Source organism: Halichoeres trimaculatus, unplaced genomic scaffold (genome assembly GCF_033239565.1).
Source record: "Halichoeres trimaculatus isolate MK-OKI-2021-1 unplaced genomic scaffold, fHalTri1.1 fHalTri1_scaffold_23, whole genome shotgun sequence".
NCBI classification, from domain to species: Eukaryota; Metazoa; Chordata; class Actinopteri; order Labriformes; family Labridae; genus Halichoeres; species Halichoeres trimaculatus.
This window is the reverse complement of record NW_027437201.1, coordinates 9,824,244-9,850,308: the sequence shown is the minus strand read 5'-3', so window position 1 is coordinate 9,850,308 and position 26,065 is coordinate 9,824,244. Positions and strand designations below refer to the sequence as shown.

Sequence of the window (26,065 nt, the reverse complement as noted above, 5' to 3'; positions counted from 1 at the left end):
ATAGTGATCAGGTGATAGTGTGAAACAGAGTAGTGTGAAACACAGAGGTGCAAGGTGCACAAAAATTTGGGCTCAGTTTGTTTCTTTTTCAGCGCAGTTAGGAGGAAATTACTCCTCTGAAGCCACCAGAATGAATCCACATCCATCCCTTCATCCTCACCATGAGAGATTCTGTTACAGTATTTCTCAAGCTACAAAAAAGCAGCACTGCACCCATAGTTATGCCTGTTGCTAGGATACATGGTTACACTGTATCAGGATGGTAACCATAGTGATGTCCGCATGGATGAAATCAGTGTCAGAAATTAAAATCACCCATATGTTCAGATTGAGTTTGGATCTTTTTGATATCTTCTGATCTTTTGGATCTTCTGATATTTTAACATCCAGGTGATTTCAGAGGGGATGTGAGGAGCAGAGAGCGAAGGGCTGTGGTTGGTAGTCAGACTGGTGACTGCTAGTTCATGTGACTACTTTCCATCAAAGGCAGGCTCCAGTTAGGACTTGGTTATTTAAGTTTCAGAACCAGAGAAAACTACAGCGACAGTAGATCATCAAACTGTTGATAGAATAACTTCTTTGTCGTAATAGAAGAGAGCTGAGGTTAAACGCAAGCTTTTCTCAGTTCAAGTAGCATCACATGTATACAACAACTCTGGGCTGAGAGCAAAGTACCCAGCATAAGGAACTATTTGATGGATCATTAAATAGTTCCTGATTAGGGATGGGTACCTTTCACATTTGAAACGATACAGTACAGATGCCCGATACCTGGCAACCGGTACCAGTACTCAACGGTACCACTTTTTGGTACCTTTTTGTGTTTATGTGGTAAGAAATATTAATTTGTTAAATGATAAAATATTATTTTTTTTACAATTTAACATATTTATTCTTCAATATATAACCTTGCAATGCTGTGTTCATGTCCAGCATGGAAAATCGCCTACTCTTCCACTCCCTCACAGTCACAAAGATGCATTTAGGTACCTAAACATGGTACCTTTTGGTTTTACGTGAATCAGTACCCGGTACTTTTGACAGAATTCGATCAGTACCTATAAAAGTACCTAATTTGGTACCCATCCTTATTCCTGATGACTATTCCATTAATCATTGAACAGTTCCTGGTGACTATTTATTCAATTGTTGAAAAGTTCCTGTTGGCTATTAGATTGATGGATAAATAGTTCCCAATGACTAATCGATAATTGATGACTAGTTCCTCATGAGTATTCCATTGGTTATTAAATAGTTCCTTGTGACTATTTAATGAACTGATGAATAGTTCCTGGTGATTATATGATTATTTGATGAATAGTTCCTGGTGACTAATCATTCAATTGACGATTGTTCCTGTCGACTTTTTGATTAATTGTCTAATTTTTCCTGTTGACTTTTTGATCAAATCGTTGAATAGTTCCTGCTGACTGTTTAGTTAAATTGAGAAAGAGTTCCTGATGACTTTGTATAGAAACATTGAATAGTTCCTGGTGACTTTTGAGTAGCACAAATGCTTGAAATGCCCTTTCCTTGCTGGTTTTAGTTTAATCATTAATAGTTCACAAAAATTATTAACAGATTATTTTAACCAAACTGCTTTTTCAGTAATTTTTTTTAAGATCTGTGTTTTATCTAATGACTGTCTAAAAAATGAAGCAGATGTTGAAACAAAATTAAATTTTAAGCTATATGTACAGGAGTTTCATCTTTGGAAAGCCATATCTGTGTGTAGAACTGTCCTCTTATTGAGTTAAGCAGGAAAATCCAGCATGAAGGCAGCTCAGAGCTGAAGTGTCGAGTGGCTGTAACGTGAGAACAGCTACAGTTTTGGCCGTGGTGCCACCTCAGGAGCTAAGCATTCAATCAATACCGCTGCTCTCTGTTTGCTCCACTCTGTTTGAAATCACTCCGAGTCCATCTTTCTGCTGAAATCCTCGCTGAGATGCGTTGTTATGCAAGAGGCTGCGTTTGGGGATTAGCACATCATTTTCAAGGGTAAGCATCAAGCATCTACTGGCATTTATAGGTCACAGATCCCACACTGCCGTAGTATGTGCAACAAAAGGATGGTATACAGCACGCGTGGTCGTCTGAATACACAGTTACACTGCTTAAGGAATAATAACAAGCTGAGATGGAGGAACATTTACAAGGAATTTAAGAGCATATTAATGTCAGTATTTCCTGACCCATGAATGAGGAAAGTCAGTGCAGTGGAGGCAGTGATGGAGGGTGGAGCAGAGAGACACAGCAGGCAGGAAGACCATGAGTGATTTTAGCTGAAGCAAACCTCCCTGGATGTTTGTGGAGAAGTGTGGATGCGTTAATAAGTTTTTAAAAGCTTAGCTGCTTTAAAACAATCAGAAATTTACTTTGCATGTTTCAGTTTTGCTTCTTTGTTTACTTTACTCTGTCTTAAACCTTTTCTTTACATAAGAACAACAGATATTTAATGAGAAAAGGAGCGTTTGTGTGTGGTTCGGGCTGCCTTACAATTATGGTGAACACAAACACAACAGTGCAACTCCAGCACCTTAATTAAAACAAACAAACAAACTAAAGAGCTAAAGCTATAACAGCACCCTTGCTCGCCATGCTGGTGATTTTTGATTAGTGTTTGGAGCATAAAGTTTCATTATTAGGGATGGGGAAAAAATTGGTATTTCAAATTATAGGATTTTTTGTGCAACCATTTTAAATCCTGATTTTTTTTTAGTTAAAAAAATCTGCCTTAGTTTTTCAATGTAAATCGTTAATTTTAGTCATTTTTTGTAAGCTGGATTTGGAAAAAGTTGAGATGTCAGATCCCCTGAATAAATCGTGAAAACTGACTCACTTGGGATGTCATTTTTTTGAAAAATTTGGCTCCTGATACAGTCTGTCAACAATATCATCATGGCCTTGTTTTTAAAAAAAGCAAACTAAAAATCGGAAATTTAGAAGAATCCCAATTTAAATCAAACCAAAGAATCTAATTGGGAGAAAATGATTTTGTTCATTATGCTTATGTTTTTAAACCTGAACCAGAGCTTGTTTTCCTTAAAAAATAACTTTATTTTATTTTCCTAAACACAAAGATGATTCTTCATCTCAGTTGATTAATCAGCTGATTATTTGAGAAGTATTAAACATTATTACATCATAAAATTATTGTCAGATAATCAAAATAAAAACCGTCTGACAGACTAATTTTTCAAGTGCTCTCAAAACAAATAGAATTGTATTTATTTTATCAGGAAAATAAATGTATATGATATTAAGCAAATAAAATAAGAAATTATTTTATTTTCTAATAATTGTTTTCAATAACCAACATTTAACAGTAATAGATAATTCTAAGAACAATACAGAAAACCACTATTGCAGCAGATCTGAGTAATTTTATTATTCTGTGCAGATTTTCAGGTGTTAGGATTCACATCCTGTCACAGCTGAAGACTGAGGTTTAATGTGATTCTCGTCCTCTCATTCCTGTCGTTCTTTGTTCTTATTCTGCTGTCTCACCACGCTAACAGTCTCTAACTGTTGTTTCCTTTTTGTCTCTGTGCCATCTTTGTGTCTCCTGTGCAGCAATGCATGGACGCGTACTGCATGTGTGTGTTGGATGCTGCTTGTGTGTGTGTGTGTGTGAGTCTGTCTGTTGCATAAGAGGATCTTCTCTGTCCCAGAGCTTAACTAAGGATTTAAACCTCTCTTCCTCACTCTCTCCTGCACTCTCTCTGTCTCTCTCTTTAATCTCTGTTCCCGCACATATACTGAAGGGAGTGATGTCATTATTTGTTGAATCGGTCTGAGCGTGTGCAGATCGTATGTTTGCTCGTCTCGTTATAACTCTGCAGGAACATTTCTCTTTCTTTTCTGTGAGTGTGAGCGTTCAGAACTAATGAGCTCCTATTTAAATGGCACCTGCTCACACAGATGAAGGACTTCTAAAAGCTTCTGATGGCTGATAAATATCTTTTTTTACATTCTGCTAAATGAGCTGAATAAGCTGGAGGGGCACTTAGAGAGTGCAGGCGCCTATCAAGGCCTCTGGTGCAGCTATATTTAGCTGGAAATGTACACTTGTTATCATCATGTGTGTCTGGACGTATTTGTGAGATGAAACTTATCACAAAAAGTATAAATAAATTATGTATGTTGGATTATTTTTCTTTGTTATAACAATGCTTCTTAACAATAATCCATTGTAAAGGTTATGTCTTTTTTGAATGGAGCCACATTTGAAAGCAACATGTAGGTTTCGCCCGTCATAAATAACAGCTCACTGTGCTGCTAATATTGACTCCTCTTTGACTTTGTGATGCCTCAACTAAAGTAATAGGGCTGGGTTTTGGCAAAAAACTCATGATTCAAACAAATAGAAATACATAATTATAACATACTTAGAGTTTTCATTGACGTTTTATTCATATTTATTTCCATGCCCATGTAAACGTGTGTTGTATGTCACCTCACATTTTTGAACAATAAAACAACCCCAACATTAGACTTTAAAGTTGAAGGAGCTGGCTTCAAGCTGCTGCTGCTTGCTTTGGCTTATGGCTCGAGTACAGCCTCCATCCATACAGTGCTAATAACACACAGCGCCCCCCACTGGCCAGGAGGTGAATCGATTCCGGGGCAATGTTGAACCAATGAACCAACAACATTGACTTATCTTTTTTTTTTTTGTGGGGAAAACATTTTTATTTCCAATAAAATAAAATACAAGACAAAAGAAATGTCTATCCTGATACAAAATCAGTGATGATGACTTTTACAGTTTTTCTTTTTAACCCACATCCTCCCCCCCAGGTAAAAAAAAAAAAAAAAAGAAAGAAAAAAGAAAACAATATTTTTACCCACCCCTTTACAGTAGATGTGTGAAAAAATATTGATACTTTTGTTAAATATTGATATTGTTCAATATTTTTGTTAAAATAAAAACTCATATTTTAGGTGACTTGTAAGTACAATAAATCTTCCATACCTCCACTGCGGTAGATGGCGCTGGAGAGCTACTCTACTGTATGTTGCCCATAAATTGTATCATAAATATAATCTCTAAGTTTATTCAGAAGATTTTATTCCCAAACTTGATGATGTGGGTTTTAATGCCATAATTAGTGTTTTCTCTCTATTCTTGGGTCAGTTAGTTTAAAATCATTTTAAGTTTAATTTTTACAGTGTAGTAGACTGATAAAATGATAATCATAGTCATGTTTTGGCAATATTAGATTTTTTATGAGTAACATTGGTTACACTAAGCGACATTTTTCAGTTTCAACAAGTCACCATGTTTTGCACCCAAATTTTTTTTTGCAACATTAGTTTAATGTCACAATAGTTTTAGAGACAAACTTGAAACACTTTATGTTTTTAAATTAGGTGTTTGTATGAAACACTGCATCTGACTTTAATTATTTTGAACACAATGAAATAAAAAAGGTGTTTTCAATCATATAGTTAACTGTGTAGAATATGGCAATATTTTAGGATATCGTTACAATATTGTATCGTGACCCAAGTATCGTGATGTTCTTGCCAATACTCACCCCTACTTAACAGTTTCCATTGATACTCAGAATCTCTTTGGCACCAATCTCTGAATCCATCAGCTAAATCTTGATTATTTGTTCCCTGAGAGTAAAGGCTTACTCACTTTTTGGGGCTGCTGTTGATGCCAGGCTCTAAAGGACTTCCAGACAAAAGTTTCTTATCTGCATGTTGCCATTGTTGACAATCCAACTGGCAACTTGAGAAGTGAGATGGAGTCTGAGTCAAGGAGCAGGAGCTGGTTGTAAGCTGCTCCTGCAGGAACGTATCTGTTTAGACATCAGTTGAGGCCAAATCCATGCTCCATGGCCTTCTTGCTTCAAGGATGTTGTAGATTGTGAATTTGCCTTTTTTCCTTTCTACAATGTGATCATACCTCGCTGCATTGATCTTTTTGTAAAGCTCTGAAAGATTGGGTTAGAAATAGCTCACCTGTCCTGCCCGTCAGAGTCAGATGAGACTTGAAGGCATAAACCTTCAACCTTCCGCAAGCGTCATGAATCTCAGGCTAGGAGTTTTTCTGTGGTCCTGCCTTCAAACACCAAAACAAAGAGCTTAGAATCATAACCTTGCAGCTAAAAGAGACCAATCCATTTAGTTAGAGCTGATGCATATCTTATGTATCTCTTGGTGCAATCCCTTCCTCCTGCAGTGGCTCTGCCTCACTTTCACCTCTATTCTCCAACAGCTACTCGTATTTTTGGCTTCTCTTTACACCACCTGTGAGTAAAGCGAAAAATATCAATTCCTCTTGTTGTGCGAATGCTTACACAGAGAGGAGTGGGCTCGCTGCTGATCTAAAAATAAGAGGTTTGGATGAATCTTCACTGGCTTTACTTTGTCCAACATGCGGGGCTGCAGATTTCGTTGGCTGCAAACTCTTCACAGCTCAGGAACATTTTGTCAGGGATGCTGGTTTGAGCGCTTTGTGTGCCAGGACAATCTTACATGGGAGTACTTCTTTTTCTGTAGTATGTTTTTGTTTCTCTGCTTTTATAATGTTCACTTTGATCACTCACAGACAGTTAATGTTTCACCTTGTTAATCTCTGTATGAAAATGAATCTCTCCTGTGCACCTGTGCACACTGGGGGGGTCATTGTAATCACCATTAGAGCAGGAAACAAGCTGGTCTTTTAGTCATGATTGCTTTTCAACCAGAAGGTCCAGGTACTTTTAGTTCCTGGTGAAACATTTCCAGAGCTACATGCCACCTGTGGCGCATTGTCTGTATTTCTGCCATGAAGTGAAGATCCAGGTAGATAATCAAATTTTACATACACAGCAAAAAATTAAGAAGTGATTGAATTACATTGTCACACCAGTAGAGGGCAGTTAAACAAAGACAGACTTGTTTTGTTTAGCACCACAAATAACCTGTTAGCATGGAGGATATTCAGCCGGTGCTGGTTTTGATTCTGCTTTGTTTTGTTAATTAACACTTGAAAGAAAACAAAGCGCTGGTGAAAAAGTGGTCTCTGGTTGAAGCTGCTTCAAAAAGCAAACTAGCAGACTGCTCTGCTATCTAGACAGCATAAAGACGGCTGAGACTAACTGTTGTTTTGGCTCCAATAATGACGTTGTTGAAGGACAAATTTTTAGCTGGGTGTATCCTTCGCATACATCTTTAGATCATCATTAAATATACTCACCAGTTGAGGATATTTGTAGAGAGTAGGAATTTTCACAACAATGACAATGACATGGCTCGGATCTTATCAAGGTTTTGGTTCGGTTTGGTGTACATTGTTGTTTTTTGATCACCCCAGTACCATATATCCTAATAACCGACCCTTAAAGGGGACATATCATGCTAATCCGTGATTTAATACTTACATATAAAATAATAAAGTTGAAAACAAGACCTTTCACCCCCTGAATTTTCAAAAAATGAGATATTGTATTTTTTCTGATATCCTAGAACGAGGTTTGATGCCTCTGAAAATAGGTCATTGACATTTGGCTTCGAGATTTCGACCTTTATGACGACACGAGGATCCTTTCTTTTTATTGGAGTAATCTGATAAAGCAGCTCCTCCTCTGTGAAGTCAGTTAGTCACACAACCGCCACCGAGGGATACACCCACCAAGAGCTGAGTATAAATAAAGCTCCCTACTAGCTCTGGCTAACTTGACTGAGTGCTAACATAGTGACGAACTGACGGTAGAGGCGATCTTTAGACTACACTTTCAGCATGATGGATAAAACAGACAGAGAAAAGTGAAGGAGCAGGATGGAGCCCTGTTATAGAAATAGTTTATTGGTGAAGTCTGCCCATATTTCCACGTATAAACTATACATGTTACAGTACCGGTTTGACTCACCACACTGAAGCGTCCTGAGATGATCTGTGTCAAGGTGGATTTTCTTCCTCCTGCAGAACCGTCCGGGTCTGACTCGGGGTCCAATACAAAAGGACGTATCCTACACTCTGCCATTTTATTAGTGCTATCAATTAGTGCTGCACGATTTGGGGAAAAGGTGCGATTTGCGATTAGGTGGAAAAAATTGCGATTGCGATTGTGCTTGCGATTTAATAAAAAAGGTTGTGTCATGATGAGTCTACAGATTTGCTTGGTTATCATGGAGAAAAATCTGAATTGCATGTGCTGACATTGCGATTGCGATTGCGATATCCTCTTTTGCGATTACGTAATTGCATGTGCTGACATTGCGATTGCGATTGCGATAATCGTGCAGCCTACTATCAATGCCTTACGGTGAAGTTTTGGCAAACAGCAAACTCGCTCGGTCTGCTCTATTCAATGTGGTGATTTTGTAAATACTGCCATGCTGCAAAAACCGCCCCCTGGTTCTACCCCCTCCGCCCCTCTGATAGAACTGACCAATCAGAGCACAAAGGGCTGTGACACTGCGAGGTTACTGGAGGTCATTCTGGAAACGGAGCGTTTCAACGAGATCTTCAGAATGGCCTAAAATGAGGATATTGAGAACGCTATTGTGGGGCAATAAAAGAACTAAATGACTTGTTCTGAGGGCAGAAATGCTTTACAGGCATCCTAGTCTGGCATAGTGAAAAGGAGAAACAAGCATAATATGTCCACTTTAACATTGTTTTTTTTCAATCAATCTGTCATAGTCATGTAAAACCTAAAAGAATGAGGCAGTTTGTCATTTTAATCATCATCAAAGCTGGTGCCATCTCCACAGTAAGGGAGGTCTCTATCGGCTGGACCAGAAGTCACTAAAGGTTGCGAAATGACACCATTGACCAATTTGCATAAAAAGCCATTTTCATGGAATTGCCATGGATGCTGTAGGAGAGAGGAATAGTGTGGGAGAGACAGAAAGCAGGTTGAAAAACACCATAAAAATGTTAGCATTTTTACATAAACATGCATGTGTTGTCCCAGATGCTAACGCACCAAAAACACGTCAAAACCAGCGAGACTTTCTTCCTACTAATAGATTAAACCTTTTGTTTGAGAGCAAGATCTGCGAAAAGCCAGTCAGCCTCCTCCTTCTTCTTCACCTCAGTAAAATAAGTTGAGCCCATTCAGCAGCATCACCTCCCTGAGAGACGTGTCATATCATGGAGAAGCAGCTGGCTTCACCTGCCTGATCTGTCCATTGAGATCAGCCCACAGAGGCAGATGGAGGACTATGAGTGGGTCTCTGAACCCAAACCTCTGTTAAAACAGGAAATCACTAATCAGAGTTTTATTTACAGATGGAGTGGTGTAGCTCGTGGTCTGCAGCGGCTAAGAATAGGGATTATATGGTGATAAGGACAGTGATTGTTGAAGCTGATGATGGTGTAGCTGTTAGGGAGGAGGGTTTTGGTAACGAACATAATGACCTCTTATTTGTCTGCTGATGCGTATGTTGGTGCTGCCTCTCTGCTCTCTCAGTTCAGCTGTGTTATTTCTCACTTACTGACTCTCTGTCTCTGACTTTGCAGATTGACTTGGAGCCGGAGGGGAAGGTGTACGTGGTCATTGATCTGTCTGGATCCTCCACTGAAGGTAAAACTACCACAATGTACTATTTCACTGGTTAAAGCAAGACAGCACTCATTAGATGGTCAGAGGATGTCAGAGGAAGGGCTCCTCCTCTCTTTGCCCATCTTTGTTTACAGTCTAACTGAGGATTTGAGAGCGGGGTTTGAAGTGAGAGCCAGCATCTACCTACACCTGTGATAGTTTTCACCTGTGAAGTTCAGCATGAGCTTCAGGATGAGGAAGAAATGCTCTGACCGTAGCATGGTAGTAGCTGGTCTGAGTATTTAAGAAACTGCTGATCCAATTAATGTGTATTACGTCATCAGTGTCATTATATTTGTATGGAAGCCAATGTCAACTTCAGTCTGTAATTGTATCCTGAGCCATGACCCAAACCGAGTCCGCTACCACTCAGAGCACCAAGAATTGTACCTTTTTTGTCCCAGACTCACTCCTTCTCAGGGTCCAATTCATCCAGAGTGCAGCCAAAAAAAATTCAAGAGCGTGATAAACATTTTTTCTAGGTTGTACTGGTGCTATTCTGGCAGCCGGGGGAAAAAACATTACTTTTTTTTGGCAAGCACATCATCTTTCTGTGTTCTCCTGTTACCAAACTTACACTCATAGAAAGATCATATCGTGATCTAAACAAGGGATAGACCGATTATCGGCCGGGCCGATTATCCAGGCCGATATTTGGCATTTTGGGGCATATCGTCATCGGCCTTTTTTTCAATCCTACGCCCGATATGAAACCCATTCAAAACTGTGTTGCTCTGGCTCTGATGCTTCTCTGCACAGGATTTCTTCCTGTCTACACTATGGAAGCCCTAGATGGTCATACCAAACAGAAAATTTATTTAGCTGCATTACACGCCTGTAAAATAGAACAGAATAGAATAGAATAGAAAATACTTTATTTATCCCCGAGGGGAAATTCAGGACTCACAGCAGCAATCAAGAAAACAAAAGTAAGAAAGAGTATAGAAAGTGCAAAAAGGTCCACAAGAAAATAGATGATGACAGCCCGTCCACCACTCGTCCACCACTCTCCAGCCCAGCCAGTCTCCACCTCCACAGGGTCCAGGACTGAGCCTCCCCAGCAGTCTGTTCAGTCTCTGTCTCCTGGATCCTGTCTGCTCACAGCAGGCGAAGCTCCTCCAACGTGGTGCCGGCGTCCAATGTCAGCTCCGTCAGCCACGTCCGTGAACAGCACAATGCCACTCTGCCCTCTGGCAGCCCCTCTGCTGCTGGGCTAGCACGGTTAGCTTGTCCATCCCACCTGAGATAGATCCCATGTTCCCAACAACGATGGATGGAAGGACAGGTCCACGTCATCACCTCCCAGCTCACATCCGAGAACCAGCATGTCGTACTCACCTCGAGGGAAATCATCAAGCCCTACACTAGTTAGCATTGACATGCTACAGGCTGCTAACAGCTAATTTCACATGTAAACAATGCAGTCATGGTTACATGTAGGATCTCCAGACAAACACAGGAGAAAAAGTAGTAAAAATATCACTGAAGCCACAAAAAGTTTGGTGTCCATGACCAACAAATGAACCATACAAAGTAATGATCCACTCCAAATACAAAGATGACAAAAAAAGAGACGAAAAAAATACAAGAAACGGACAAAGAAGAGAGAGCTGCTGCAACAGGCAGCTACTTGGGCAGAGCCTAGCAACAGAGAGTAGGGAGCACAAACTCAATTCTGTCCAGTTTTATTGCAGTTACATTGAAATTTTGGAAAAATTTATTCACTGTAGTATTTCATTTAGCTTTATAAAAAATGCTGCTGAGCCTGGGAGCTGGTTAATAAACATATGCTTGAAGGCATTTGATTGCAGTTAAGTGTTAAAGTTTCTATTGTTCAAAATTTTTTCCGCCAATATTTTCACTTTGACTTCAAATTAATATTAGCTTCAAATATCAGTTATCGGCCTCCTTGCCTACTAATAATCAGTATCGGCCCCCCATAAAATCCATATCAGTCTATCTCTAGTCTGAACCAATAAGAGACAGAGCTAAGGCAGGTCTGGGAGTGACCTGAGCATTTTTGACCTCCAGATGTGGAAATTTGCTTTGATCGCTTTAAAGTGTGACGTTGCCTTTTATCTCATCAGCTCAGGTTTGAAGGTTTGTAAAAGTGGTACAATGTTTATATTTTTAAATCACACACAGAGGCAAACTGCAAACACACAAACAGGTTTTGAATATTATTTATTTAAGAGAAAAAGCCTTAAAGTCAAACTTTGAATCACCACGTGTCCAATCACAGCAAAGGAGTGAGGAAAGGCAGCAGAGCTCTGGATGGAAAAGGTTTATCGTGAGGATTTAAGAAAACAAAGCTTCCTGTTTTCCTAGAAAGGTACCACAAAGAAAACAAAGAGCTTTCTCTTTCATTTTCTTTTTATTTGTTTACTTTAACACACCTGGATACACCCAGAATATCTCTTATCAATTAGTACAGCCACACACACACACACACAGCTGCCGTCTGATAAGAGTGATTTTCACCTGCACCTGTGTTTCTTCTCACCTGCTTATAAATAGACCAGGCTGTCTGGCTTCTGGTGAAAGTGGAAATGAATATACATTATTCGTGTGTGTGGGAGGGTGTGTGTGTGTGTGTGAGGGTGGAAGTAGAAGTAGAGCCCCAGCAGTATATCACAATAGGGGATATTTCCTGGATGTAAAGACGGTTAAAGAGCAGCAGAGACTAAAGAGAGAAGGAGGAGATTCTTAAAATAGTAGGTGAGATTGAGCCATGGATTACACACACACACACACACACACACACACACACACACACACACACACACACACACACACACACACACACACACACACACACACACACATGCAGACTCAGGCGTCCACGTCCTGCCCTCCTCACCGATGATTGGACACTCCACTGTGACCTCACGACCCTCTCCCCGCCCACTCCTGAACTTCCTCCCTGGGTTCAGCTGGCTCGAGTGCTCGTTGCGTTAATATATGCTGATAAAAACAAATGGTGTGTGTGTGTGTGTTTGTGTGTGTGTGCTGATGTTTGTGTGTGTGCTGATAGGAGGGATGGAGAGATGGAGGGTGAGAACCAGAGGAAGAGGTGGTATTTTTAGCAGATTTATTTTTTTTCCCCTGGTGCAATCTGTTCTCTGCAGCTTTGGAGGCTGAGAGGACTCGTACTTTTCCTGTTTCCTCTCCTCTTTGCTCCTCATAGTATCAGGAGGAGAACAACCATAATCTGACCTAATCTGGCCATCTGCAGACCCCCTCTGTGTTTCTGCTTTCTCCTCCATCCTCTGCTTTGTCTCCAGTTAATCATTCCTGGAACTTAAGATGATGATTGAGCCCTTTCAATGAGCAGAATCACGTTTTTTTTTTCAGATGAAAAAACAGCTGTGACAGTGTGTTCAGTCACTTATCGATTGATTTCTTTTTACTGATAAAATATAACTGTCCAGGATATAAACCTCTCTACTCACCCGCCTCCTCTGTTTAAATCCAGAGAGTGAAAGTTTTCTAAACCCAGACAAAGGAGCTGTTTTTGTTCAAAGGGAAGTGAATGTATGAAGCTGTTCTTCAGAAACATCATTTTATTTTTTCTGATTTTTAGTGTTGGGTTGTTTTCTCTAAAAACAGAAACTGTGCAAAAGCTTGAGTTTGTTTATTCATTGAAAACAAAATGCAACAATTTTGTAAGTAACAGATAAGCTGAATTGCAGAAGTAACGTGTTGCATCACTTTTCACGGGGAAAAAAGTAATGTAGGTACCAGAGGCAGAGACTGGCTTTCAGTTTTGGGCAAGCCAAACAAATTTTGGTTGAGCGTTAAATGAAAAAAGTTCGTTAACCACTCTTTGAGTTACTGTAAATGACTGACTGATACAGAACTGTCACTATTTTTGGTTTTAAAGCAGATATTTTTTTCTTTAATCTTTGATTACACAAGACAAAAATCTACAGTTTTTCCTGAAATCATTCTCTAGTCCCACTCAAGTTACATTAGGTTAACTGGGATGACACTTTTTATTCAAGTTTTGAACATTTGTTCTGACATGAGGTGAAAAGTTCATTTTTGAACTCTGATTACCTGTTCATAACGTCAGTTACAGTTTCTCTACTCACTTACACGCCGGCTACCAAGGAAGGTACGGTTGGCTGTGGAAACAAACAGGATCAGGTTCTACCGATCCAACTTTACCAAACTGTACTGATCTGTACTGGACCATTTAGAGGCAACGGGCTATAGGGTGCAATCAGTACCCACAACTCTTAAAGCTGGTCGTAAATACCAGTGTGTTCCAGGAGCATCTGTGTGCTCTGGGCGCAAGTTTAAAGCTCGTTCAAACTTAACTTTTTTTTTTTTTTTTTTACGTTTTTCGGGGGGCTTTATGCGTTTAATTGTAGAGGATGGGACAGTAGATCGAGCAGGAAACAGGGTGAGAGTGGGGAATAACTTGCAGGAAACAGACCACAGGCCGGATTCAAACCCATGCCACCCGCTCTAAGGTGAACTTTATGGGTTGCAAACATAGATTGTAAAAAAAAATGGACGTCCACTTGCTCAGCTCAAAGTGAGGTCTCCTCAAAAACTGCTCCTCCTGGTGGCTGGCTGAAGTATAGGTTAAAAAACCATCTTTCCAGCCATTCCAGATGGGCTGAGGTCAAACTTTAAAAAATTATTACACCTCGTAGAAATGTTTCTCACCTCCGATTGTTGTGGTGATTTGAAGATATTATTTGGCTGTCTTGAATTCAAGTCCTCTTTTTTCTGAAAAGTTTTGTTTTTATTAGTTATACGAGGTTAAAAACGCGGCTTTATGTAACATTTAATGATTATTGACAGATGCTGTTCTCGTGTATTTTTTTCGGGGACTGTCTAATATGTCAGGAGGTAGAGTCAAGAAGTGATTTGACTCTCAAAAGCAAAAAAAAAATATTGTATTTGTCACCCAGCTCCACTCAGATTCTCCCAGAATCCCTCATCGTCTCTACTGCGCAGACTCTGGCTGCAAACTGCTACAATGGCTGCGCCTGCAACGGGGGTTTTTTGGCTTCAAAACCGTACAATGATAAATGGCGAAGCCATGCTGTCCACTCTATGTACAGTCAATGGTTTCGACCTAAACCTGTAGGCCATCTGCACCCTAAACTTGATTTTTTGAAAAAGTGACAACCCTAGAGGCTGAATGTTTCTCAACTCCCTTTGATTGTTTGTTTTTTTTTCTGGCAGGCTAAAAAGATGCCAAACTCAGCTCGTTGAACAAAGACAGAGCATCGGTAAAAAAGTAAAAAAAACAAACTTGAAGTCACAAAATTTCACAGTGTTCCTTTAAAATCTACATTAAAAAAAGAAGATAAAAAAAGTAAAGAGAAGTTTTGGGTGGGCCTGTCGAAAAGTGGGTGGGCCTGGGACCGTTGGGTCCACCCATAACACCGGCCCTGCTGAGTACTTGGAACAGATTTCTGTTCAGTCCTTACTCACACCAGACCTGTGTCCATTCTGTCTCTTTTCCAAGTTGACACAGGCTGAAACTGGTGATAACTTTTTATCGACTAATTTATAGATTATATTTTCAATTTGTGGATTTATCACTTTTATTCTGGGTAATATTTTGGATCAGTGTTTTAGCACTCACACGCAAAGGGGTTCAGGTGTTTGGGGTTCGCCGTTGTGCTGCCATGGATCAAGAGTTTGACTTCACTTTGTTTGCACTTAAACGTATTTCGACAAGTTGTTTTGGATAGAATGTTCCCAATCTTTGGAAGCCCTGACTGTTTTTTTCAAGCATCCAATTGGCTCTATATTTTATTATACCAATAACAAAACAATAATCTAAAGAATTTTTGTAGTGGATGTAATTGGTTATATTGTAGCTGTGTGTTTGAGGATGAAGAGTTCCTGCACCTCTAACTCCAATGATGATCCTCTCCTGGTTCATGTTAGGCTGTAAAACCTCAAACTGACTCCTGGCCTGGCTCTGCTCATACTTGTTTGTTTTTGTACTAAAGTTAACCACAATCTGGTTAACTTATTTTGAAAAACAATCAGATGGTTTAACTTGGTTTTAGTCCCAGACTTCCTGCTGCTCTGTGTGAATTAATACTCTGCTGCTCCAGCATTCAGCAGGAATAGAAGTCTTGAAAGTCAGATTTGAAGGACTCAAACCTGCCAGATCTGAGATGCTTCTGCTTTAATAAAAAGGAAAAGTGCTTTGTTAAAAAACCCAGCTCAAATCAAATGTTAACGCTCCACATTGATCCGTCCCAAACATGAGGACAGATGGGCAGCGAGAGCCTCAGCATCACCAGGGTTATCAAGTGGGCACCTTTCTTTTCTGCTGTTTCATCAAGTTGAGCCCACGACACCTCGAGGAATCTCAGCTAGCTCTCACCTCCCACCATACCCACACACCAAAATACCAAAATAGAGAAGAAAGGAGGAATAAGAGACGGGAAAGTGCACAGAGATGTTAAAGAAAGAAGGAAAGAGGCAGGGACGTGTAAGGCTGGATGCTGTCACCTGCTTTTTGGTGCTAGTGAAGGACAAAGGAAGAAGAGGGAAGAAGTAAAGAAGAAGATTGATTTTATTTTAAAAAGTTGCACATGGAATATTTTCTCATCAGAGTTTTGTAAACAATCCATTTTCCAGTCCTTCTCATTAATTCAGAAGCTGATGGATAACCGCCATGCTTGTAGTTTGTTTGTGTGACCATCTGTAGTCCAGCTCTCTGACATGTTGGTGTCCAAGCTGAATCTACCGTCTGCCCACACGTGTGTGTGTGTTCGTTGGACTCCTCTCTATCAGTATGTCCTTCAACATGACCAACATCCTTCTTTACCAGTGAGTGTGTGATGTATGCATGTGTGTGAGTGTGTGTGTGTGTGTGTGTGTGCATGTCCTGGACAGATGGATGATGTATTATGTAAAACAAAGTGATCCCAATGATGGTCCGTTAAGCTGACTACCCCCTGTCTCACCACACCATCACAGACACGGAAAGACACACTTTTTCTCCCATATACCTCTACACACGCACACACACATACTCGCACACACACGGTCATATTCCCTAGGCTGTCTGTAATCGAACTCTGGAGAGGCTCAGCGGTAACCACATGTACAGTGCACCCCAGAGAGAGCAATGAAGGGAGAGTGAAAGAGAAGCAAACTAGGACAGGAGCGCAGAGAACAGTGTGTGTGTGTGTGTGTGTGTGTATGTGTGTGTGTGTGTGTGTGTGTGTGTGTGTGTGTGTGTGTGTGTGTGTGTGTGTGTGTGTGTGTGTGTGTGTGTGTGTGTGTGTGTGTGGGCGGCGAGTGGAGGTGGTTCTCTTGTCTTAAGGTTACCCTCAGAAAGCGTTTGTGTTTCCGGGGAGATGCGGGAGAGGAACGGGAGCGACTGCTTGCTATGATGTTGCTGGCTGAGGAGGAGGAGTATTTTAATATGCTGTCCTTCGTTTAAGTGCCCACACACGGAAGTATAAATAGCGCGCACATGTACGTATGCGCAGGCCTCTGGTAGGTGTGGGGCGTTTGCAAGGAAGAGAAAAGGAGGAGAGGGGGGGGAAGGAAGATGAGAGGCCGTTGAATGATTAAACGTCTTGAGCAACGTGATGCAGATGATCCTTATTTGTACAAACCATCTCAGGAAGTGCAAACGTGTGTGAGGAACATTTGAAGCACTTCTATGTGTGAAGACTCATCGAAAAGTGACTCAGAGACACACAAAAATGTCTCCTTTCCCACACTTCACTTCTTGAGGTTTTATTTATTTATTTTTTGGAATATAAGCTGCTTTTTATTAGTTCAGAATGCCGACTGAAGGAAGGCATGGGCGATATGGATGTGGGGAAGAGTTATAACCAGTAGATAGAAACAAAAAGGTGAGAGAAAAGAAAATACAAAGGTATAATGTATAACATGTATAAATAAGTAAGAATGTATGGGGTATGGCCTAATACTGAAAGCTAAATCAAAGACTGATCTATCATGATGATCCATAAGGTCACTGATTTAACTTTTAATCCTAAAGTTGGATTGGTGGATCCCTTTTTTTTGGCAACTTACAACAAGCATTTACATCAGAAGCTAATCCACAGTTTCAAAAGGATGGGTATCAAAAACAGGTTCCTGTCAAGACTCAACAAGAAATGATTTAATCCATTGACATCATTTATGCTAAATGATTCCCTTATCGATTCTTTACCTTACACGGGAGCTACCAGACCTTAAACTGACTATGTAACAGTTTAACAAGAAAACTCTGATTCAAGATTTTATGCTGGAAGTTTTACTGAAAAACTGAACACAAAGAAATTTAAATTACTTGTTGAAAAGAGATTCATATTTAACACATTCAATATGTCATACAGAATAGAAAAAAACACTAGCTTGATGCTAATGTATGTATACTGCTAGTGGTTAGCATACATCAATATAACTTTGGTTTTACAACAGAATTTCAACTTTTATCAGAAAAAATATTTTACAGTTACTCTTTGTAAACAATGCTGACAACTCTATATTGACAGGCACAATAAAAGAGAGGAGACCTACAGGCTCAATGTCCTTAACAACTCAAACTATTGTTTTAACCACTTCAAGACACTAGATGGCCTATTTCAGTCAACATAACAAAACAGCACATCAATAGCTGGGTTTCCATTACACTTTTTTGCAAAATAAAAGCGATATTTCAGAAGTTTCGATAAAGAACAATTTCGCCTTGCGGGTGTTTCCATTACGACCAGAATTGGGCACAACCTGAGTAAAGTAAAACATAATGTCCGTCCAGACGCTGCACTGCTGATGATGCCGATTCTTGAACATTAGTGTTTTTATTCACTGCTCAAACTGTCGGCAGTGATCACGCTAACTCAAAACAGGCACGAACAAAACACTGAATGAAACTCATCATCTCCAGCTCACATACTCTCACTCACACACACACACACACACACACATCTCCGCCCCTTCCTCCTGCTGCTCTCTGACTCTGACCGGCTCACAGCCGTCCTGATTTCTTCGCAAGTGTCGGTCAAAAACACAAACAACCCTGACCCTGCATTGAACATATAAATAAGAGCAGAGCTGATAAAATATGAACGCTGGAGTCTGTTTGTGTGGCAGTGGACACGTACGAGGAGGTGAGGGAGGAGCGTTGTTCTGACAACGCGCAGAAAAGGTGTTTCTATTGCACTTTTGCGACAAAGTTCAGTATCGAAATGTCTGAAAAACCACCCCATGAGTGCGTAAAAACTTTTTATTGAAATTAAAGAGGTTTTTTGAAACTGTGGTGTTTCAATAACTATTTCTTTATTGCGATATTTAGGTTTTGTGCAATTCAAGGTGTAATGGAAACCCAGCTAGTGATACATGAGGTGTGTTTTTTTTTTTTTTTTTTATTATGTTCAGAAAAATCCAGATCCAGTGGTCAATTTTATATTATTTTACTCATAAACTCGATTAAATGTTGTCGACACAGAAACCTGTAAAGCTACTTTTTGTACAGAGACAATTCATTGGAGGAATTGATGAGGGAATTGATAAAGAATTGGAGTGTAAGCAGAATTGATAAAAGTATTTGTATAAATAAAATCTTATCATTACTCATCCCTAGAGCTTCATGTGTTTTTGTGTTTAGGGGATGTCTGTGTGAAATGCATTGGTTGAAAGATGGAGAAGAGAGAGGTTGTTGTCAAACGTAGTGTTAGGAAAATGACTTTAAAGAAGTCATTAGTTTTAGTTATTGTTTTTTTTCCCCAAAAGTAATTAAATTAGCAATTGAATCACTCCTTCATGAATGTAGTTAGTTATCAGGGAAAGTAATCATTGTGTTGCTTTTTTGAAAAATCTTCAAATATGTTAAAGGTTTCAGATTTCTCGGTGGCTTTTGCTCTGGGACATAACGTACACAACTTCTGTGTTTTCACCTTATACACCTAAGACGCTGAGGTAGTTCCTGTACTTCTATCCTGAAACAGTAGTTTTAACTCAACAGACCACTCCGGCCTCACCATTGTTGCCTCCAGTTCTCATGTGGCTGTTTGCAGCGTGTTGAGGTTTTAACAACAACCTGCCCATCCACCTGAAGTCTGGCTCTGATTGGCTGACCATGAAATTATACTCTACCATCAACCAATCATCATCACTTGTGTCATCATGACTAAAAAACACATTTTATCTGTAACTCCTGTCCTGTGCCTGGCTGAGTAAACCAGGGTTGGATGGCAACTGTTAGATATCAGTGTATAACAACGCTCCACGGCGATCACTGATGGCCACAGAGAACTATCCAATGGTTATTCCAACGAGGGCTTTTGTGGCGACAACACGCCCTGTTTCCATCAACCCAGGCTCTGGTTGGCACAACAAATCTGATTATTGTTTATTGATGTTTTTCTTTGTACTCTTCAGCTTCAGGAACCAATGACAATGAAGAACGGGTGTTCCGAGAGCGGATCGGTCCCCGCCGGCGACAGGGCGCCGTCAGAAGACGTGTCCATCAAGTCAATGGACACAAGTTCATGGCCACCTACCTGAGACAGCCCACCTACTGCTCGCACTGCAGAGACTTCATCTGGTAGGAGAAAGACTCAGACACTCATACATGAACTGATATTAGAGCAACGTGTTGTAATCGCTGACTCCTCTGTCCTGTGATCTGATAGGGGTGTGCTCGGGAAGCAGGGATACCAGTGTCAGGGTGAGTACTTTTCACTGTCGGCTTCCAATTTCTCCACTTACTCTGCACATCATGTTTTATTAAAGAACGCAGGAGGGATTACATGCTGCTGAATGACAGCTGTGATTTGGTCTGGAGCCACCGTCAGGCACAGCCAAAGATAAACTACAAGACTCCAACACCCACTAAAATAGAGCTGCATCCAACAATAACCAGCGATACTGAATAAAGCAGCTCTGTTTCTGTCACTCTGAATTACAAATGGAGCGATGATTTCTTAACATAAACTCACACTAATAAGGAAATAACTCATGTTTCATAGCTTGCTCTTAGACTGATAGTGAATGGTTCTGCTGAATTCATTGTACACTCAGTGCAGATACAGGACGTTCCTGACTCTGGGTGTGTTAGAGAGTAGGAGTTTTATTTCACTCTGCCAAAAAAAAATTAGACATATATGAGAAAATAGATTCCTGGTATACGTCTTTGTAACGTGAGTGTTGTCTTTCTGCAGTTACCAGCGATGACTGCATCAAAAGATTAGATAGCTGCTGCCGTGATAACTTCCCAGAGTTCTAAAATCCCATCTGTGACGCCCTGTTGTGTAATGTTTTGGCCGCTGATAAGTCTTTAAATGCATTCATCTGTTACCCCAACTGGACTTCTTGGATTCTTTTATTTCTCATGTGTACCTTAAATGACACGAGCCCACAAGTGCAGACCCCTTCACTGTTTAATATCATAAGTTCTGCACGAAATCAGATTGAGACAGTTTTTTATACAGTTACTGAACGCACTAAAGCCCCACCCTGAATACTGTGCACCTGAATGCATCATCTGTAGATGCAGACAGAGGCCTGTGGCTGCTGGCTCAAGTTGTGTTTGGATCAGTGGCGGCTGCTGGTCGGTCAAGGAAGGGAAGCTTATTTTTACCCAGCCTACATCATAAATTTGTTTATTTATTTAAATGTAAATTCTACCCTCCGTTCCAGCTTGTTAGCAGCTGGAGCTGCTACCTGAGACTACGACAGGCTGTAAGTGTGAGTGACAGGAGGAGAAGCTCCGCAGCTGTAACTGTAGCTGCTTATTGGTGAAAAGAGAGAGAATCTTTAAACACAACACTCGTCGTATTTAAGAAAGGTAAACTTGCTGGGGATCGATAAAACCTTCAGATCAGTCCAGAAAAGCTGGCTGTAAAACTGAGAAGATGCTCCGGTAGAGGGTTATACTTCAAGATTGCTGACTGGCTCATTTCACTGTAAATCGAAAAGGGATTCAGCCTCAGACAGATCATCCAATCATCATGCAGAAGCCCAGCGTCCAGGCCAGCCCACTGCCTCATAGACCCCCAGAGATGCTGAGCGTCCGAGGGTGGGACAAAGCCCAGCGTTTATCCAATGACCGTCCAGTTTCCACAGTGGAACAACCCACTCTACGCTTCCCCGCTGAAGTCAGAAGACGCTGAGCGTCCGACTGTGTTAAAGCGCTGAGAGTCTGCGGGGATGAATGAGAAGGAGGTCGAGCCAGTTACCTGTGATAGGAGCTGATTCTGAACAAAAGATGAAGGAATTGTAGTGCATATTACGTCAATGAAATGTACACACAGCAGAACATATCACCACTTTTTGGAGACATTTTAGGGGAAGCTGAGCTTCCTTTGCAGTCTTAGGGCAGTCGCCACTGGTTTGGATACAGTTGATTAAATAGAGATGAGTTCAGGTTCTGCAGATTGTAAAGCACTGACTGTGCAATATTCCAAGATCTTTATGATGTTAGAAAGTTATTCATTAAATTGATTTGTTCACTTTTAGTCTTTGATTTAAAAGTTTCTATTATTTAAGTCTGATGTCTTCACTCTCATTTCTGATTTAACCTTGGTTACATCACTGTATCATGCCAAGTACACGACCCTTTCTTGATCTCTTGAACGTGTTTTGTTAAAAAAGTTTTGGGACATTATTATATTGATGTTTAATGTGGGTCAGTCCCATTTGGCTGACAGCAGACCCCTTTAATAAGGTCGCAGCGGCTCGGGTATTAAATCAGTGTATCAAATCGATGCGTCGCTGCCTGCAGCATCAGAGCGTCAGGGATAAAGTCACATTTATTCCTCCTCGTCTGTCAGGAACGTGGTACAAATGTTGCATTTCTTCATCTGGAATCAAACTGTTTACTCTAAATATATGAATTCATAATGTGTGTATTGCTGCTGTTCCTCCAGTGTGTACGTGTGTGGTCCACAAGCGCTGCCATGAGCTCATCATCACCAAGTGTGCCGGGATGAAGAAGCAGGAGGACACACCTGAGGAGGTGAGCTCACTCCTAAAAGATGCTGCTTATGATGTTACACTTCCTGAATGGACACAACAGGTGGACTCTGTGCCAACACCCAGATACATGCATTATGCCCCTCATAATGCCACACTGACCTTTTTGTAACACAGAGGTGTATGTGTGTGTTGTGTGTGTCTCCCTCTGTAGGTGGGTTCACAGCGGTTCAGTGTTAACATGCCCCATAAGTTCAGTATTCACAACTACAAGGTCCCGACCTTCTGCGACCACTGCGGCTCCCTGCTGTGGGGGCTCATGAGGCAGGGCCTGCAGTGCAAAGGTGAGTTCACGGGCAGTGGGAAATCACAGATGTGGATTTAGAGGATCTTTTTTTTTCCTTTTTGTAGCTGAAACAACATGTTCCTGAATTTTAAATCGAAGTGTGAACAAAAAAAGCTTCAGTAAATGTCAATTAATTTCATAAAAAGCCTTTTCCTCAGGCTCAGTAAATTGGTAAATGACATTTTCAAGTCAGACACTAAAAGAAGAATCAGGAACGAGTTCAAAAGAAGTTTTCAAAAAGGCCAAACAAGAAGTGATGATTCCTGTGATTTTTTCAAACAACTTGATTATTGTAATTTCAGATTAAAATATCACACAATTAGTGCAACCTTTGAACATTTAAACTTTTAAAACTATAAAACGGTTGTGTAAGCCAGTCTGTCATCATCATCATCTGTGGTTTGTTTGTTGTTTTTTAAGTCAAGCTTTTTTTTCCTCTAACCAAGCGATAGAAAATAATAAATAAATAATTGTGCTACCCTTTGGCTTTTGCATTTCATTATCTTGTGTCATTACGTAGAAAAATTTAAGCAATTTTCACCATTTAAATTTCAAACTATTCAACATGTTCAGGATGAGTTTGCTTGTATTTTTCACATTTCTACCCCACTTTTAGAGATATTTAACAGTTTTTACAGTTTTTTTCCCCGATTAAAACTGATATATATGTATGCATATATTTCCCATTTCACAAAGGGCCACAGAAAGATGAAGAAAACCTTTAGAATGACATTTCCTGAACTCTGGAAACAAACATTAGAAATCTTGTCTGGGACTCACCTAAACCTCCTTCTCGTGCTGTTTTTCTTCCACAGTTTGTAAGATGAATGTGCACAGGCGATGTGAGACCAATGTAGCTCCAAACTGTGGCGTGGACGCCCGAGGTATCGCTAAGGTCCTGTCCGACCTGGGAGTCACGCCTGACAAGATCTCCAACACTGCACAGCGGAGGAGGAAGGTAACGAACAAATCTCAGTGAGGCGCTGTGTATCAGGGTGTACTGATTCATTGAGGACTAAATTTCATTACTGAAGCATTTGAGCTTTTGAATCTGTATCTCTCCGATATCCTGACCTCCATCAGCTCTGTGCATTAACTGCTTCATCCAAATGATAAAGTTACACTTCTAGCAAAAACCAACTCCCCATGTTATGGCTTTAAGGGACTGTGAGGACTGTCTGTTTGAAGTGGATTGCAGCGACACCTTTGGCTGGAGTCATCTGCACACTGTCGTGAAGATGTGACTCTTCAAAAAGCAGATTAGATCTTTTTTTCCAAAAACTAATTTTCTTTGGTCAAAACAACTTTGAAATGTGACAACAAGCAAACTTTGTCAGTTTGTACTGTAATTGAGTAGCCAGATATATTAGGCGCTACTGGCAGCCGAGTGCTCTGTCACATGTCTAATGTGTAATCTAAATTAATCCTTGATGTCCTGCCAGTCATCTACCAAGCACAGCTAACGTAACCTCACTCTTCATTTTATTGATAGACTCTCAAGTTTGAACAGACCACTGCAGAATAACTGCTGACTGTGGGTTGGAATGAACATTAGCACAAACAGTTTAGCCCCTGTGTTAGCCTTTAGCTCAGGCTGTATCACTCTCCTGTTAAGCTTTCTTTTGCTCCTCTGTCCTTTAGCTCATGTTTTAGCCTTTAGCTTGTGTTTTAGCTGGGGCTATATCACTTTCCCGTTTATCTTTCTTCTGCTCTTCTGTCCTTTTACTGTCTGACAGTCAGGCTACAGTGTCGGCTACAAAATAAATCACAGCAGAGAAAACACAGATTTCTCTTCTCCCTGCTAAACTTCATCAGCCGGCGTGATGTTGTCATAAGCCACGTATACATGGACCCAAATATTCCGCTTGCATTTGGTTTATTTGCTCAAACAGAAAGAGTTTAACCTTTGTTTACACCTCATCGTGAAAGAAAAGTGCCAATCCGAATGGAAATTTAATCGGTTTCACAGGGGGGGAATATTCCTTTCCCCCAACTAATTGAGGTATTACGTATCCACTCAAATGGAAAGTTGTCAGGATGTGTTCTTTCAGCGCATGCTCAGATATGACCTAAGACGCAACTAGAGACGCTCCTCAATTTTAAAAATGGCGGAGAGCAGTCAGCACTGGAAGAAAGTTTGCTTTTGATCCAAACTTCGATGTACTGAACATAATTTCAAGACTGGACGGACGAAAAACTTGCAATGCTGAGTATTGCAATACCGTGATAAAAAAAACTGTCGTCCTCCGTCTTTGATAAATCATGCGATGTTTACGTTTTTCTGCGCATGCCCTATTGACTATTCTGTTTGATTACGTAGACACACGTAGACCAGAGATTCCATGTTTACCATTGTTTTTGGAAAAGTCATTCAGAAAGACGTAAAACTCCTCATGTAACTGTGGCTATAGAGACTTAGACGAGCTGTAAATCAATCCGGTCCTGGATCGGGAAGCTAAGAAGTAGCATTTAGTAATAACCTATATTGGTGCTGATAATCTCATTTTGATTTGTGGATTATGATCAGGCATATCTCACAGTCCCTTTAAACAAATTATTGAAGTGCGTGTGCAGGTGTGGTATACTCATTAGTAGGTGCGCTCATGAAGCAGGTGGATAAATTACTCCCTCATTACTCCCTTTCTCTCATCTCTCTCTGTTTCTCCTGGTTTTCTACTCTCTCCTCTTTGAATAAAGGTGTAACAGCCCAAAATATAACTTAGAAAAAAATGTGAAAGTGAAACTTCCAGAAACTGTCATGTCATCTCTCTCTGTGTCTCTCCAGCTGACTCCCGGGCAGGACGTTCCTCAGTCTCCTCCTGAGCTCACTCAGACCGAGGAGAACAGCTTCAGCCAGCCAGCTGTCCCCACCTCCCCCTCACAGCAGGGTAACACTGAAAACACACACACACACCCTATCAGAAACACAGATCTGACACAAACAGACACATTTTGATTCCCTGTTAGGTGCATTCTTAGCAGCGTTTTAACAGTAAGAGGCCCTCTTTCTGTTCAGGATGAACATTGTTTCTCCTTTTCAAAGCGGACTTGTGAAAGTCTTTTTGTCTTTGTATATGTAAGGCTAAACTCATCCTATCTCCCACCGCCTACCACCATTTGGTCGTCACAGTTAGTCATCGTCCTCTCACACTTTGCAAGCTGAGAAACAAAAGTTAACTTTCTGTGTGTGTGGAAGAAATCCCGTTTGTCTTAATTGTGCAAAACGCTGATGACGGAAACAGCAGTCACTGCT

At 40.5% G+C, this 26,065-nt stretch overlaps 1 protein-coding gene across 1 annotated transcript in view; it reads left to right on the top strand.

Annotated features, from left to right (window-relative positions):
- The window catches only part of prkcea (protein kinase C, epsilon a), a 49,907-nt gene that overhangs the window by 14,848 nt on the left and 8,994 nt on the right, over nucleotides 1-26,065 (top strand). The window contains exons 2-8 of the mRNA XM_074664027.1: nucleotides 9,464-9,527; nucleotides 19,932-20,097; nucleotides 20,186-20,220; nucleotides 22,421-22,509; nucleotides 22,681-22,810; nucleotides 23,628-23,770; nucleotides 25,598-25,700. Of these exons, the coding sequence (XP_074520128.1) occupies nucleotides 9,464-9,527; nucleotides 19,932-20,097; nucleotides 20,186-20,220; nucleotides 22,421-22,509; nucleotides 22,681-22,810; nucleotides 23,628-23,770; nucleotides 25,598-25,700 (730 nt within the window). The remainder of the gene's footprint in view (nucleotides 1-9,463; nucleotides 9,528-19,931; nucleotides 20,098-20,185; nucleotides 20,221-22,420; nucleotides 22,510-22,680; nucleotides 22,811-23,627; nucleotides 23,771-25,597; nucleotides 25,701-26,065) is intronic.